Here is a 17,064-nt window from a genome sequence, read left to right on the forward strand (position 1 = left end):
CCCCTCCATCTCCATTCATGGAGCGGTTTCCAAATCCTCAAGGCAATCATGTACCTTTCAAACTTCAACAACCCAATTTAAAAGTCTGCCTTTTTTTTTTACATTTTTTGGGGGGATTTGGCATTGGTTAGCTTGGCTTTGCACTGCAGCCAGGCAGATTAGAATCTCTCTCACGGCTTCTTATGCCTGCCCCATGGCTTTGAGCCGCACAAATGTGCAATCTACTGTGTTTTATCACAACGCACATACACTGTACACACACACTCGCACCGAGCAGTGGAATCACTGTTGACGACATACGCTGGGGACTTTGACAGGCAGAGCTACTGTACCTAACTGGAGTGTGTCTTTCTGTAACACTGATCTGTTGCAGCACATGCACACTGAGACAGGGGCCATGAAACCATGCGTAAAAATCAGGGCTGAAAATCTGCTAACACACACACACAGATAGAAAAAGTTTCTAAATGTGATTTGGTCCCATAGGCACCCAGTTCATCTCTGTCAGTCTGGACCTCCCTTTTTTGGCATTTTAGCTTTTATTGTACAAAACGGGAAAAAAACAGATACATTTATTTAAATGATTACGTTAAAAGGTTAGAAGAGTTCCAGTCTTGCGTAGATGTTGTATTTCAGACACAGCTGCTGTGCAACCACTGATATGTCAAGACGAGATTAAAACGTGTTTACTGAACTCTTTAGTCCTAAAGAAGGCCTACGTTTTAAATTGTTGATTAAAACATACCTTTATTTAAGACCTTTTGGAATAACTCTCTTATTAGATGCTGCATCATCACATTACAGCGCTTCACTAGGCRCTGCTGCGTTTCTATGGCTACAGAAGTAACAAAACCAACACCTGAGTCCCAGAGCATCTGTGGTACACACACACACACACACACCACACACACACAACCACACACACACACACACCACACACACACACACACACACACACACACACACACACACACACACACACACACACACACACACACACATACACCTGTTTAAGCAGATGCTTGAGAGAAACCAGAATCACAGGATGGCAAATACACATCCCTGACTGACACTCCTAACAATGATCTCAGAAAAATTTGGTAGGAGGGAGGAGGCGAAGGAGGGGTAGTTCACACACACACACACACACACACACACACACACACACACACACACACACACACACACACACACACACACACACAACACACACACACACACACACCACACACACACACACACACACACACTTATTCATACTGCTGCTTGATGATTATTATAAATACAGTATGCAAATGCCGGCGTGATGCCTCTCCCGTCTATTATTCATGAGATTCAGAGGACCCCTCCTGATGCATAGATAAAACACAGCAGATTATTCTAGTTTCCCAGGGCTCTATCTCCTGTGATACCATGCAGGGGAGAGGCAGTTCCTGTGTCATTGTTACCCTTCACCTGTCCAGCCTGGCCTGTGTGGCACCACCCACCACAGATATAAGACAGTGTCAATTAAACACTTTGACAACATTGACAGAAGAGGGCTGTGTGTCCGGCATTTAGCCATCTGGGGTGGGAGCTGGGGGAATCCCCCTCACACACACACAAACAATGCCACTCTGCCCCCCCCCCCCCCCCCCCATGTTGTAACATATGTATAACATAGTTGTGTGTTTTGTGTCTGGCCATGAGTTCAGAAGAGCTCAGAAAACAATTACTAGATATTTTAGTGTCACTTTTCTCTCCTCTTGTGGCCTGCATCCCTTTGTCCCTCATAGTACTGTTTGACCCAATCAGCAATTCACTTCCTGCATCCCTGCGATGTTCATTGGCCAGGAGAGTACACCAGGTTGCAAAAAATTGAAATACAAAACTTCAATCTCCAGCAACAGAGTTGAAGTAAAGTCATTTCCTATTGGTTCCCAACACTGGAGTCTGCGTACTGCCTAGTTCTTAGCCTCTGGAAAGTAGATGGGAACATACCAATGTGTTTGTGTGAAAGGGGGCCAGTAAAATGATGCCACTAGATACTTGAAAATTACTAACATTATATATAAACCAGTGAAGAGAAAAATATGTCCATATACATATACAATCGTCCGTATGTTATAACAATGTTGTCTGTGAATATAGCGCAGAGAAAGCGCAAACCCATTTTCGATGCGTCATTATTAGAAACGGCTGTCACCCATATGTCCGCTTGAGGTGGTATCGCCGAGATGATGTGAACGGTTCCCTAGGCGCCGTCAGTGTTCTTAAAATGAAGACTACTGCTCAGTCCCTGAAGAACGGACTGGATTGTAGAGCTGGTATCTACTTTCAGCTCTGTAGGACTGTTAGATCATTTTATAGGCCTTTGGAACAGTGAAGTTGTATGTCTGAGCAGGGAAGCCTGGTGCTTTTAGAGAAGAATTCGTCGTATTTATTGTCTGAAGCAGGCATTCAGATCAGCAGAGACTGTTTTATTTGAGCTGTCCCTTATACAGTACATAGCAGTATCAAATCAGTCAAGTGTTGTATACGTTTTGTCGTTGTTCACCTGCGATCCTTTTTTTTTTTTATATCCATTTGGAGAAGGACAAGTGTCATTCGCAAGTGAAGTAAAGACAATGTACAATACAGTTTGGACTACGGAAAAAGAAGACAATGATTGGAGGGACGTGATGATGCCATATTCCACAGAATTAATATTTTACATTGAAATGGACCAACCACCTCCAGGTAGGCCACTAAAACTATTGGATAGTCATTGTGTGGTAGAGTAATGTATCATATTCGTAGATGCGGGGACATTTGTCATGTGGATTGAATGGTGAAAACTTTGAGAAGAACGCGTTGCCTGAAAAACCTGCCTGTCTAGATCGCGAGCCTATTCATGTGGGTAACTTCGTTGTTGTTTCATTTTGCAGTAGTTATTACATATGGGCAAGTAGTGCACAAGCATCCAGAAATGTGCGTTATAGTTTTCTACTCCATTCGCTGTAACATCGCTACATTGTCAACGTCTTGTCTTTTTGCTACTGTTGCAAGTGCAACGGGGATGACGATCCTTTAGCATCTATTTTTTTTTTAAATAATGTATCAGATGCGTTGTTTAGTTTGTAACAATTTTGTAAAAAAATWAATTACGAGTATATCGGAGTGACATCACATGAACAGCAGATTGATACAGGCTACTGTGTATCCTGCAATAATCCCTTCCGTTTTAATAAACATTTCACGCGCATATGGACATTATTCATTGAATCAATGAACTTTATTTGTCGCTATGATACAAATGGATTAACTCAGTATAGTTATTTAGTCGGCTGCTTATACCTTCGTTTTTCTTCAGTCATTCATTCATTCATTTAGCACGAAGGCCATCACTTTTGTCAGTTTGCTTTGTTCGTTTATAACAGTCTATTCAATATTTATTCATGTCGTTCATACCTAAACTCTACTTTACCGTGTTTTACCATCAATATAATATCCTGGTTCTCCAAAATAGTTCAAGGTGTTCAGTCCAGTGAAGCATAGGTTGTGGGGGAGGGGAAAGAGATCTGAAAAGATTGCGTTACAAGTCAACGAAGTAAAAAAYCTCTGTTTAATCTATATCAACGTTGCTCCAGGCGCAGATGCCATGCATAATATCTGCGCATGATTCTGACCGACTGTCATGTAGATGTTTAAATGTATTTTAGTCATTTCTTGGTATTTTGTGCAAGTGTCATTCGACTCACATCCCCCTTCCCCCTCTTGTTGAATTAATACCGCAGATGTAGGACGCTCAGCGGATGGAGCAGGAGATGCTGTTGAATTGCACTGAATATCATTTGCCGGTAGCTTTTTCTCCCCCCCTGTCCCATGCCCTTGATAGAACGATTTTAGAATATTGGCACYTTCTGAAGTGGACTGTTACAGTATCCCGTTCTGCGTGTACAGCAACCCTCTCCATTGTCATCCGGGGCAAGTGGGATGATATCGCTTTAGAAAAAGGGGCTTTATGTCGGTGGTGGAGTGAATGGGGGGGGGGGGCATTCTCCTATAGCCTATGTGTTGTCCATTTCCATGTATATGTGCTGTCAATGCAATGGCTCTGCGATTCACAAGGGTTTCACGCATTCACTATGAGGTCATACATAGGCTGGGAACCGATAGAGAGACMGTTTTAAGATGGCATTTAGATATATAGACTCGAGCTGACTATAGTCCAGCTTCACTTCTGCAATGCAACTCAACTATAGGCCTACTCTAAAAGACATAGCCTACAGTATAGGCTACAAAGCTACTGTCAAATTAACTAACAAGTGAGTCAGTACCCAGTGGGCAAAATCTGGTTTAAAAGGCATCAGTTTTTTTTAAAGTAATTTTACTAACCAGAATATGATGTATTCTTCTGACCAACATAAGACCAGTCGGTCATAATTGTGACCACTATATTATGTGCTTTATTATGTACTGATCGTAGTTAAGACCTCATCATAACCTGGTAATGACCACCTGACTACAGCTTATTACCTACTGTAAAAAGTATTGCAGAGGAAAATGTTGTATATTAAAAACATTGTTCAATACATTTATATTTGTTTCCATAGCCACCAGTTAAGATTGAAATCTGCAGCATATTCTTACATTGAATGTTTTTAGCACATCTGCATACAGTAATTGTTTCATAATCCAAGACATTACATGCATAGAAAGACTGGGACAGAGTATATTAAAAGCCCATTTTAAAAATTTGTATTAATGATTAATTAGTGGTGTAATGGGGAAGATCCTCATCAACGACTGAGCACAGAAGTCGATCTGGTGCGTAGTGGCCCTCTTGAAGAGTGGTGTGATGGGTCAGCTCTGCAGTAAAAAGAATCAGCGCATTACAACTTTAACAATCTTGAGATTTTAAAAGRACCACATTCCTGAAGAAACTGTGTGGTCCTAGTTGAAAAAGTTTGTGGCAGTTATAGCTTAGATGTCTTAAAAAAAGAAAAAAGAAAGAGCAACTTGCTCATATACATACTTTGCGTCCTCATCCACCCCGACGTCAACGGGCATATTTAAGAACTTCAACCCCTTGAGTTTCCTGGCTTTTCATTGCACTTAACTGTAAGCTTAAAAAGAGAAGAAAATAAATTAATGATTGGCATAATGTGGGCATGSAGGACACGACAGAACAGTAACGCACAGTAAGATATATTTAACAGTCAAAATCTACCAAAAAATGTCTCATTGTCTATGCCAAATGTCTCAACTGCTCACATTTACTTACCAATTACACGAGTGGTGTCAAAGGCATGTTTTCTCCTCTGTCCCTTCATATTGAAGTGGGACATTAACTAAATCTCAAACATTTTTAAGAAAGAGGATATCAAAAATTTGACTAGTTGGACAATTTTTTTTTACTCACCTCTAAATGTTAAAGTTTTGCTTAATCCTAATGCGTGTTGTAATATTCAAACAACATTTTATAAACACACCACTCCATAATCCTGAGGACGTTGTCCCAGACAGAAGTTCCCAAAATTGAGGACAGCTTGGCAGTCTTCAAAAAAGAAAGGCAAATGCAAAAATCGAGGAATGTATAGAGAGACAATAAAATATGATGTTTTTCTAAAGTTATGTTTGTATGTCATATCATTCCTGCAACAAACATTGTTAGAAATTGGTGTAATTGGAAAATCTCTTTCCTTTCCTTCTTTAGCTGGGATGTGGCAGAATTGATCACTGGTAACGAAGTAGGTGGCCAAGGACTGCTGTAGAGGCCGTGCATCAGGTTATTRACATGTTTCAGGAACTGTAAAGACAGAGACAAATCAATATGAACCAGTATGATCAGTAACCTAGCTACTACAGAAGGCCTTAAGGTCTTCAGTAAGTTAGACTTAGCCTAGCAAGTACATTGACTATGTTGCCCCTCAGCATTCTGGCAGTCAGGCAGACAGACGGGGAGGGAGAGAGAGATACTGCAAAACGTAGGCGATTTACAGGCTGGATAACTACTGTACTCCTTCCCTTTGTTCCCTCTTCCACCCTTCCATCCAATCTMGAAGATTCCTACAAAAAAAGAGAATCAAGAATTGAAAAAGACAGTTGAGGTGTAACGTTAGAATGGGTGTTGAGGGGTATATGCAAAATGTATCGTWTTGTCAAATACAATATACACAAAAATACATGGATCCCTGATGAATCAAGAAACATGTTGACATGACAATGTTTTCTAAAGTTGTGATCATCTCTCGCTCTCTCTTACACAAACACACATTTGCTGTCATTAACTAAACAGATATCAAAATGTAAACTTTAGCTAGCTAGCTACGACAGGTAAAAAATGAAAACTTACCATGTCCACGGAGGATTAGCCACAGCGCTAACGTTAGCCAGCTAACAAAACTTTAGTTGATGTTTTTCTCCCCAACAAACCGCTGCATTACTTACAAAAGTTAAACATGAATGCAGGAGAACAGGGACTACCAATTAGTGGTCAAATCTTTTTGAAKTTTTTTGTGTACATTTTGAGAAACTGTCTTTGTTTTCCAGCTGTGTTGTTGTGTAGCCTACCGGGCATGTGMCGGCTCGAGCAATCAGGTTGCTTGCGCACAGAGATTTATTTCTGCACRYGAGGCACAGATTCCAATCCAAGTTTTAGTTGGAACTGAACTGATATGCCTAMCTCCTTATTTAGCTACTGAAATTAAAAGTAAATTAGTGCACTATTATGGTATACCCCTTTCCTGCAGTCAAATGACCAAATCGCCCTCTAGTGGCCTCATGGGTGGAATTGTATTAAACATTTTCATAATTTCATAATTCTTGAGAAAAAAAAAATGATGCTGAAAATCTGGTGTTTCTATGTCAAACGGTTTTGTTACATTTCAGTCTTCTGGGATGTATATAAACTGTATTATTAGTATGCAAATTCAAAATTGAGGACATTTAAACTCTATATCTGACATGTTACAGGTGTCTTCTTCTTTTAAGCCCATAACTATGTGTGTGAGGTGTATACTTTTGTTTCAAAGTAGATTTGTTTTAAGACTACCAAGAAACACTCTGTGTGACCCTGAGTTAGCCCATTGGAGTAAAAAGTTAATTGCTTAAAACAATTAGGGGAAAATATAATTGTAATATTTTCAGGGTTAAGTTCAGGTACAATAATTTGATTAACTATTGATGGAATTAAATGGGATAAAAAATAGGGTTTTGTAAATCCTGGTGGATTGCAGTAGAATATTGAACTAAAAGACATACAGTGGTAAGAAAAAGTATGTGAACCCTTTGGAAATATYTGGATTTCTGCATAAATTGGTCTAGGTCACAGCAATAGACAAGCACAGTCTGCTTAAACTAATAACACCCAAACAATTAGACATTTTCATGTCTTTATTGAACACACCGTGTAAACATTCAAAGTGCAGGAAAAATATGTGAACCCTTGGATTTATTAACTGGTTCACCCTTTTTGGCAGCAATAACCCCAACCAAACGTTTTCTGTAGTTGCGGATCAGACCTGCACAACGGTCAGGAGGAATTTTGGACCATTCCTCTTTACAAAACTGTTTCAGTTCAGCAATATTCTTGGAATGTCTGGTGTGAACTGCTCTCTTGAGGTCTTGCCACAGCATTTCAATTGCGTTGAGGTCAGGACTCTGACTGGGCCACTCCAGAAGGCGAATTGTCTTCTGTTGAAGCTATTCTGTTGTTAATTTACTTCTGTGTTTTGGGTCGTTGTCCTGTTGCATCACCCAACTTCTGTTGAGCTTCAATTGGCGGACAGATAGCCTAACATTCTCCTGCAAAATGTCTTGATAAACTTGGGAATTCATTTTCTGTCGATGATAGCAAGCTGTCCAGGCCCTGAGGCAGCTAAGCAGCCCCAAACCATGATGCTCCCTCCACCATACWTKACAGTTGGGATGAGGTTTTGATGTTGATGTGCTGTGCCTTTTTTTCTCCACACATAGTGTTGTGTGTTCCTACCAAACAACTCAACTGTAGTTTCATCTGTCCACAGAATATTTTGCCAGTAGCGCTGTGGAACATCCAGGTGCACTTTTGCAAACGTCAGACGTGCAGCAATGKKTTTTTTTGGACAGCAGTCGCTTCTTCTGTGGTGTCCTCCCATGAACACCATTCTTGTTTAGTGTTTTACATATCGTAGACTCGTCAACAGAGATTTCTGTAAGTCTTTAGCTGACACTCTAGGATTCTTCTTAACCTCGGTGAGTAGTCTGCGCTGTGCTCTTGCAGTCATCTTTGCAGGGCGGCCACTCCTAATGAGAGTAGCAACAGTGCTGAACTTTCTCGATTTAAAGACAATTTGTCTTACCGTGGACTGATGGACATCAAGGCTTTTAGAGATACTTTTGTAAMCCTTTCCAGCTTTATGCAAGTCAACAATTCTTAATCTTAGGTCTTCTGAGATCTCTTTTGTTGGAGGCATGRTTCACATCAGGCAATGCTTCTTGTGAATAGCAAACTCACATTTTGTGAGTGTTTTTTATAGGGCAAGGCAGCTCTAACCAAACAACCATCTCCAATTTCGTCTCATTGATTGGACTCCAGGTTAGCTGACTACTGACTCAAATTAGCTATTGGAGAAGTCGTTAGTCTAGGGGTTCACATACTTTTTCCAACCTACACTGTGAATGTGTAAATGATGTATTCAATATAGAGAAGAGAAACACAATCATTTGTGTGTTATTAGTTTAAGCASACTGTGTTTGCTTATTGTTGTGACTTAGATGAAGATCAGATCAAATATGGTGACCAATTTATGCAGAAATTCAGGTCATTCCAAAGGGTTCACATACTTTTTCTTGACACAGTAGGCCTAAGTGTTATTTGTTACATTCTGACAACAAAATAGCATTCAGTGGAACAGAAGAAAATGCCCTTCTCAATAAACAGTGCAATTACACAGACAAAAGATTAACATTAGACGCCAACACACACAGAATGCTACCAGATATCATTAAGTAATAAAACATTATTTCATTGCACTGCAGTTTAACCTCATTTTAACGACAGTGACTCTTTGTAAGTATATCCTGTATTATTGTGTATGTTTATCTTACATGCTGGTAGCCTGGAACAAATGTTATGGAAGTGAATGTGCACTTTACAACTTTGCAACTACGAAAAACATTCCCGTAGTCTGTAGTAAAAATCCAAAGCATTTATAGCATCTGAGATTCTCTAAATTAGGGACCATCTCTGATMGCTATAAGACCRCAGAGACTATCACAAATTTTTGCGTGGTAATGACGTATGACCTGARGATAAGCTGAAATGGACTTGACCCGAGTACCATTAGGCGGAGCCCGTAGTATAATATGATTCTGCCGGACTTGGGAAGAGCTCGGCCTGCATGAAGCCCCCCGAGTCCGAGTCCATGCCCAGAGTCTCAAGCGGAATAGGCCTGAGCCCAGCATGTCATGGGACCTTAACCCGCTTTGGTGCGCTCTGCTGTATCATGCAAACCCTGCTGAAAAAAATAACATTACTCCAATTGTAATACTTGTAATGGTTCTAGTGTCTTATATCCAATTGGTGTATGGCTCGTTAAACTATGTACATGTTTATATAGACTGAGTAGAATTTAGATAACTGTTCAGTAGTTCAATCAGATTTCAACCAAAACAAGATGTATTTTTCAAGATGTAAAAAATACGTAATAMGGGTTGTAAATGAAAACCCTCCAAATACGGGTAGATTTTGTCATTGGCGGGTAGGAATGTATATTTTCACAAGCCACGTTGTCGGGTGGTGACACGGAGCATTTAGGGATAATTTWAAAAATCCAAAACCCACATTTTGGATTTATTGGTTGGTCGAATTTACAAGAAAATCTACTAAAGTGGAACTTTGTCCTCGTGTTTCTTGGCCAGTTACATCGCTTTGTAAACATGCTAGGTTGTTTTTCAATGATGTTAGTTTAAGTTTGCTGCAACTGTCTGCTGTTAGGAAGACATCTCAGTCAAGATTTTTTTCCATCACAGCCAAGCGAGTGCCTAAATTACCACGGTAACGGCCCGTCCCTTAAAGGGCTAGCTGACATTTTTTGTCTCCCCTAATGTATGCACTTGATCGAGCATGGATTGCTACCAAAAACTTTTATTCATGAACTTTTAGTCATTGTTCTCCTAGATTTATTTGTGTGTTTCTGCATTTCTACTTAGGAGCACATCATGTACTCCTTGTAAAAAATGTCAGCATAGAGCCCTGAACTATAATAATAAATAGGCCAAATCACTCAGCATTTTGGAGCAGGATAGGCACTTTGTTGATGTTCAGTTGCGAAACTATTTATCTGTTTTTATTATTGTATCTAAATGATTTATTTTAACATACATTRGTTAAAGACACAGGTCACTAATTAAATGAATCAATATACTCCAATACTTCTTACTACGAATACATTTCTTGTTTTTGAAACATTAGAAAGCATACTTTTCTTTTTGTGTTGCTGTAATTTTTTGGGTTAGTTATAAAGAAAACAAAATTGGACTGGTAARAAAATGTGAGTGGCTGGTAGATTTAAAAAAATCTACCACAGTGGCTGGTGGACCAAAAAGTTAATTTCCCACCCTGGACATCATGAAAAAGACGTTTTCATCTAGTTGTGATCTGGTTATATGACGTTCCAACCAGAAAAAAAGGTCTTTGTCATGTTGTATGCACACTGGGTAGGCTCTCCAATGTATGTTCAAATCTATGAAAAGATGACAGTAATACTACCGTGCATGTATAATGGGGATAGTTACGCTGTGCATCTTCTGCATGTCAACCCAGATGTATGAGCCAGTTGGCAAACAGCCACAATGTCACACTAATCACGTTGCCAGAWCTGTTTCAAAACAACAATGTCTAAACGTGACCCTGGTGTTGGAAACATAATCACCATCTCCTGCCRTGATTAATCTGTCAATGGTTGACGTTTGTGTTTTATGTGTGTTGGTGTTGCTGCAGAGTGGTAACAACCAACATCAGTCGYAGTATATGATCACCTATGTTAGCAAGCTTGTTCCATTGAGCCAGGGAGTGTCAGTGGAGCCATTGAATGAAACAACCAGTAGCCTTGTATAAACAGTAGGTTTCAAAAGGGAAAGATGCACTGCGTGGTGTGTTTGGCTTCTATGTAACGTCTCCTGGGCTATCGGAAAGGACCCTGGCTGCGTTACCGCAGGCAGGCGGCAGGCGTATAGAGTGGCGTATAGCGGCGGTGTGTCTAGGGGAGGTGGAAGAAAATAGCCCCGCTCTTCTTCTCCACTCCTCCTCTCCTCTCTCCAGGGGGTATGAGCTCACCGGTGTGTGTGATCAGACCGCATATTAATCTTGTCTTCCACTCAGTGCCAGCTCACAGCTCGGCTCGGCCCCTACAGAACACATACGCAATGTTTTTGGTTGCCTGTCCGGGCTTTTCTCTCTTCTTATGCACTCCTGTTTTTAGATGTTATTTCGGCGTGGGGTTGACTTTGTGGGATCCTAGGGGTCTAAACCCGGGGCCCAGCAGAGAAAGAGAAATAGAGAGAAACGGCAAGAGAGACACCGGGGGTGGAGACAGAGAGAGACAGAGAAGGGATGAGCGTTGTGCAGATGTTCATTAATATCTTTCTTACAGTGGAATTGAAATGTGAGAGGCTCTGTGACAGTTAGGATGTAACGCCGGGGGCCAGCGCCGTGTGTGTGTGTGTCTTTGTGTCCGTTGCCGTGGGTGATTAGCACAGGTGGAGTGCTGCCCCAGGGGAGGGCTGACCTCGGTTCCCAACGGCAACACGAGACTACTCCCCTCCCATTGTGTGTGTGTGTGTGTGTGTGTGTGTGTGTGTGTGTGTGTGTGTGTGTGTGTGTGTGTGTTGTGTGTGTGTGTGTGTGTGGTGTGTGTGTGTGTGTGTGTTGTGTGTGTGTGTGTGAGAGGCACAGTGATGGGTGTGGGTTTGCAGGGTAGCACTAGAAATTGGGTAGCTTCTTCATTGGATGGAAAATCACCAGTACATTTCTGTCCCCTGCTGCTAGAATGATGCTATATGGGGCAATGACATAAGTCACTGACAGTAGTGAGGCAAGACAGACAGACAGACAGACTGGGTTGGTTGTGTTGATTCTTCCTCTGCACATTAAAAACACACTTTCTCTTCCGCAAGAAGTACTATTATCTTACTCTTTATGTCTCTGTCTCTCTCTTTGGCCATGTCTAAACTTGACAGTTCATGCGGCTTTACTATTCTGATCCTAGATTTATGATCATGGAATTCCGAACGTGTCATGCATCAACACCTACTTTTAAATGTAGATAGTGTCAACAGTGTCAACAGTGTTTATGATTTCCCCTTTCCCGCACTGTATTCAATTGCCAGTATGCATTCTACAAACGGTGGAATAGGCTAAATATAATAATAACAACACAACAACCGATGGCGGTAGCTAACTACTGTAGCTAACTAGCCAGCTAACTTCTGTAGCTAGCCAGCAAGCTAGCAAGCGACATTAAAGGGATTGCAAACGGGTTAGCATAACTCTAGCCCCCCCCCCCAAAAAAAATCCTTCGAAATACTAGCTAGCTGGCTAACATTTATGAGGCCAGCAAACACGTTCCTCACACGCTAGGAACGTATTTCCTCCAATGTTATAATGAAAAGGTGCCTCTCGGACCCAAAACGCACATTTTCTGGAGACTTGTGGGAGGAGTACTGATGGCGTCTGCCACTGTATGCGCTTTCGGTAGCCTGGWTGCTTTCAAAAATCGGCGCCCAATGCGTCCCCGACCACATCCTGAAGTGATCAGCCAGATCTGAACACAATCAGACCGCAAAGTGACTTTTGTGCTTCTCGGCCCATCTTCGTATTCTGATAGCAGAAGCCGCATGTAAGTGTCGAGTGTAAGACACAACCTTTCTTTCTCATTCTGTCTGTCGTGGAGAGATGAAGCAGAGCTAAGGATTCATAATGTGTCTAAGCATACAAGGCAACTTGCCCTCTCTTCCCAATCCCCCCTCTCTTTTTCTCTCTCTCTTTCTGCCTTCTATTCTATTCTGAGATTCATGTCGGACACATGTTAGGCTGGGAAGAGCCCCAGAACACACACATCTGTTAAGTATAAACATTTTTCTCCCATCTCTCTCTCTCTCTCCCTCTCAAATCTCTTTCTTTCACTCTATTCTCCTTCTGTTTCTTTGACTCTGTTTCGCTCTCCCTTTCCCTCCTCACATGTATAAATAGTACTAGAGTTCGAAGTGTTCAGCTTGGTCAGGCCTGACTTGTGGAAACTGGGCTGAGAGCAGAATAAGCCTGTCTTTTCCCATTCAGACACAGCTTTGGCCACAGTGTGTGTGTGTGTGTGTGTGTGTGTGTGTGTGTGTGTGTGTGTTGTGTGGGAGGGGGGGGGCATATTTCTTAAAATATGAAATTGGGATCCTTAACTTTAGGAAAAATACCAAACCGATCACAAAACCGTATTTTCCGCGTTTTGGCCTAACTGGTTGACAGGCTATAAAGGTCTGTGGAAAGTTGTGTGATTGAAATAAAACAAGAGAGGAAGAGGGGAACTTTAGGTGAATTTGCATCCAAGACAGATTACCAAGATGCGCACCATTTTTTTTTTCCTGCCTGCGCTCTCCTCTCTCTCTCCCTCGGACTGGCTCGCCTGGGCGCGCATTCATTACACCGGTTATGATGCAAAACGTTTGTTAAACGGAAGCAAATGGAATGAAACGGGGAGGGACCTACCYGAATTTGTCCAATAGAAACGATCCGTTTCGCAACTGTTTGGGACTAATGATTACACCCCTGCTCTTTCTCTTCGCTAACGATGTTAGTGGGTTCAGTCTTCGGTCTGTTGCGTGTAGAATATCCTAGCCTATTCACTGATGGTAGGTCCTGCTTTTCTAAAGTTCCCGAGACATTGCAAGCCAAGAAATTGCGAGATGCTGCATTCCATTGCGAGATACAGGCCTAGAAAACAGTTCTGACTGYCTGCCCGGTGGCCGACCTGCCTGTACTGTGCCCCTTCCCTCTCCGTCCCTCGCTAGCTCGCTATGAAAGATGTGTTTCCAAAAATACTGAATCTTAGGAGTCGATTCCTGGCAGAATCGAATCTTAGCCCTCGCTTCGGTGACGGTAGTCAACGTGCAAAGAGTCGAGGAATCAATTACTTTTGGAATCAACTCTCGACCACTACGTCATCGTCGTTAACTGTTGGAAAAAGGAAGGAAGGCAAGCGAAGGAAGGCAAGCGACAGCAGCAAAGTCCTGTATGGAAATACTTTGCGAGGTGTAATTGAGGTTCAGTAATAGTAGTACAGGTGCAATGCTTAACCATCTGAAAGGGAACATTTTATGCATCTTTCTTATAGTTTTAATGGAAAAAAAGAGCTGTTTAAACTTTTTTTTWAATTGTCCATTTGTCACATCCCGTGTTTGTGTGTGTAAGAGTGTGTGTCTGGTTTAGTGAGGCTTTACACGCTCTGTGTGCTCTTTCTCTTCCTGACCCTCTCTCATTCTCCAGGACCCTCTCTCTCTTTCTCTCTTTCTCTTCCTCAACATGTCCCTGACATAATTTATATACTCTGAGGGTGTAACTCTCTCTCTCTCTCTGTCTCTCTTGCTCTCTCTTTCTCTTCTGCTGGCTGCGCCCCCCCCCCCCCTCTCTCCAGGGCTCCCACCCCTACCCCCCTTTGCTGTGCTCTTATTGGCTTAAATCAGGTCTCCATTCAGAGATTAGCTAGCTGTCTGATTTTTAGGATCAGGGCTTGTTTTCGCAGCGCCAGTCTGACAGAGGAGGAAAGAGAGATAGAACAGAGAGAGAGAGGAGAGGGACTGACGGACAGACACACAGAGAAAGGGAAAGGAACAGACAGCTGACAGGACTAATGCAGCTCACACAGACCCCCACCAGAGGAAGACAGTAAGACCCACACCAAGCTTTCTTTCCTTTTTTTCTCTTTTCTTTCTTTCTTTTTTTTTTTTTCTTTCTTTTTTCCTCAGTCCTCCTCCTTTTCTTTGCTTTCTTTGTCAGTTGGCCCGTGTCCCTTTTGTGCGTTTGTGCTTCTGTCTGGTGGTGTGTGTGTGTGGGTCCGTGTTGTGTGTGTGTGTGAAGCAAAGTGCGACTGCGACTGAAGGACTGAATGAGGGCTTATGTATGTGTGACAGGATGAGGGGCCGCGGGGTAGGCTGGTGGCTGGCAGGCTGGCCGTGTGGACTGAGTCTGCAGGACTACATGTGTTGAACAGCTTAAAAGACAGACTGAATTATACACTGTGTGTGTGTGTGTGTTTCATCCTGAGGGTCTTTGTCCCTCTTGGGAGGTGTGTGTGGTGTGTGTGTGTGTGTGTGTGTGTTGTGTGTGTGTGTGTGTGTGTGTGGTGTGGTGTGTGTGTGTGTGTGTGTGTGTGTGTGTGTGTGTCTGCTCCGCTTACACCCTCCCAAAAAAATAAATAATGAAGTTTGTATTGGATTGTACTTTTTCTGCTACTTTATTCAATTTTCTATTCTGTAACTTCTTTGCACACTGGTTCAGATGTTTGTTTTATTTTAACTTTTTTACTATGTCAATTATGATTTGACTATTTATGGTTTTACTTAAAGTCCTCAGACGGTCATCTACATCTCACTGAGGTGTGTGTGGTGTGTGTGATGTTGTGTGTGTGTGTGTGTGTGTGTGTGTGTGTGTGTGTGTGTGTGTGTGTGTGTGATGTGTGATGGTGTGTGTGTCTGTGGGTGTGTTGTGTGGGGGTGTGTGTGTGTGAGTGTGTGTGAAGGGTTGTTGCTGTGGGGCGGCAGTGTTCATACCACTCTGCTGGCGCCTACACACTCGGTTATTAACATGCTCCTTCTTCTGCACCAAACAGCTGCACACACACACACACACACACATACAACCACACTGTGCCTGAGGCTGACCCTGTGTCCTATGCAACTGCCATAATGTGCTCTTTGGAACTGGCTCTGATCGAGCTGTTGTGTGTGTCATAGAGGGGGCTCGACTTGAGGGTGAAGGGTGCAGGACAGAATCTTTCAGCCAGTCGGATGTTAAATGAATCTGTTAATGATAAAGTGGGGATTGAATACACACACACACACACAGGTCCAGGAAGGGGAGGGGGCTGGAGGTTCTAGCTAGCCAGGGCTTTCATTTTCACTTGGCCCAATTTCTGCTCTCTTCCTCCTGTGCTTCCTGGCTCTTTCCCTGGTGCTTTGGAAGAGAGAGAGAGAGAGAGAGAGAGAGAAGAGGAGAGAAGAGAGAGAGAGAGAGAGAGAGAGAAGAGGAGAGAGAGAGGGAGAGAAGAGAGAGAGAGAGAGAGAGAGAGAGAGAGAGAGAGAGAGAGAGGAGAGAGAGAGAGAGAGAGAGAGAGAGAGAGAGAGAGAGAGAGAGAGAGAGAGAAAGAGAGAGAGAGAAGAGAGAGAGAAGAGAGAGAGAAGAGAGAGAGAAGGAGAGGAGAAGAGAGAGGAAGAGAGAGAGAGAGAGAGAGAGAGAGGGAGAGAGAGAGAGAGAGGAGAGAGAGAGGAGAGAAGAGAGAGAGAGAGAGAGAGAAGAGAGAGAGAGAAGAGAGAGAGAGGATGAGAGAGAGAGAGAGAGAGAGAAGAGAGAGAGAGAGAGAGGACGAAGAGGAGGAGAGAAGAGAGAGAGTGAGGAGAGATGAGAGACGGAGATGAAGAGAGAGCACGAAGTCTGAGAGATTTTTTGGAAGAGAGATGATTTTGACCGATGAGTGAGCGAAGAGCACGATGGAATGAGAGATGCGAGAGATGAGAGTGAGGAGATAGATTTTTTTATGTATTGTATTTATTTTTTTTTTTTTGATGAATTGTATGATTTGAGAATTTTTTTATGATTTATGTATTTGATTTTATTGATGATTTTTTTTTTGGTATTGAGATTTGTAGTAGAGATATTTGAGTGTGGTCTAGTTGTTTGTTTTTTTTTTTTTTTTGTTGCATCACCTTGCTAATGTTTGATTGTAGGTTGGATGGAGTGTTTGAGGGTGGACAGGGAGAGGAAAGAAAGGAGGAGGAGGGGAGGAGAGTTAGGCAGGCAGGTCCGCCCCTGGCTCTCTCTCACTGGTGGAGATGGCTCACCCCACAGGGAAGAGG

The 17,064-nt window shown here is 42.3% G+C and overlaps 1 protein-coding gene across 4 annotated transcripts in view; it reads left to right on the forward strand.

Moving 5' to 3' along the window:
- pik3r3b (phosphoinositide-3-kinase, regulatory subunit 3b (gamma)) overlaps positions 1-17,064 on the forward strand; it is a 293,043-nt gene that overhangs the window by 241,271 nt on the left and 34,708 nt on the right. For 2 of the 4 annotated variants that reach the window (XM_070446249.1, XM_070446246.1), the window contains exon 1: positions 2,252-2,718. The exons of 1 other annotated variant lie outside the window; for it this stretch is intronic. In XM_070446249.1, coding sequence (XP_070302350.1) covers positions 2,607-2,718 — 112 coding nt within the window. In that variant the 5' untranslated portion in view covers positions 2,252-2,606. Of the gene's footprint in view, positions 1-2,251; positions 2,719-14,753; positions 14,879-17,064 lie in introns of those variants that run through there. One more of the 4 variants, XM_070446247.1, reaches the window with a different exon arrangement.

This window comes from Salvelinus sp. IW2-2015, linkage group LG13 (genome assembly GCF_002910315.2).
Source record: "Salvelinus sp. IW2-2015 linkage group LG13, ASM291031v2, whole genome shotgun sequence".
NCBI classification, from domain to species: domain Eukaryota; kingdom Metazoa; phylum Chordata; class Actinopteri; order Salmoniformes; family Salmonidae; genus Salvelinus; species Salvelinus sp. IW2-2015.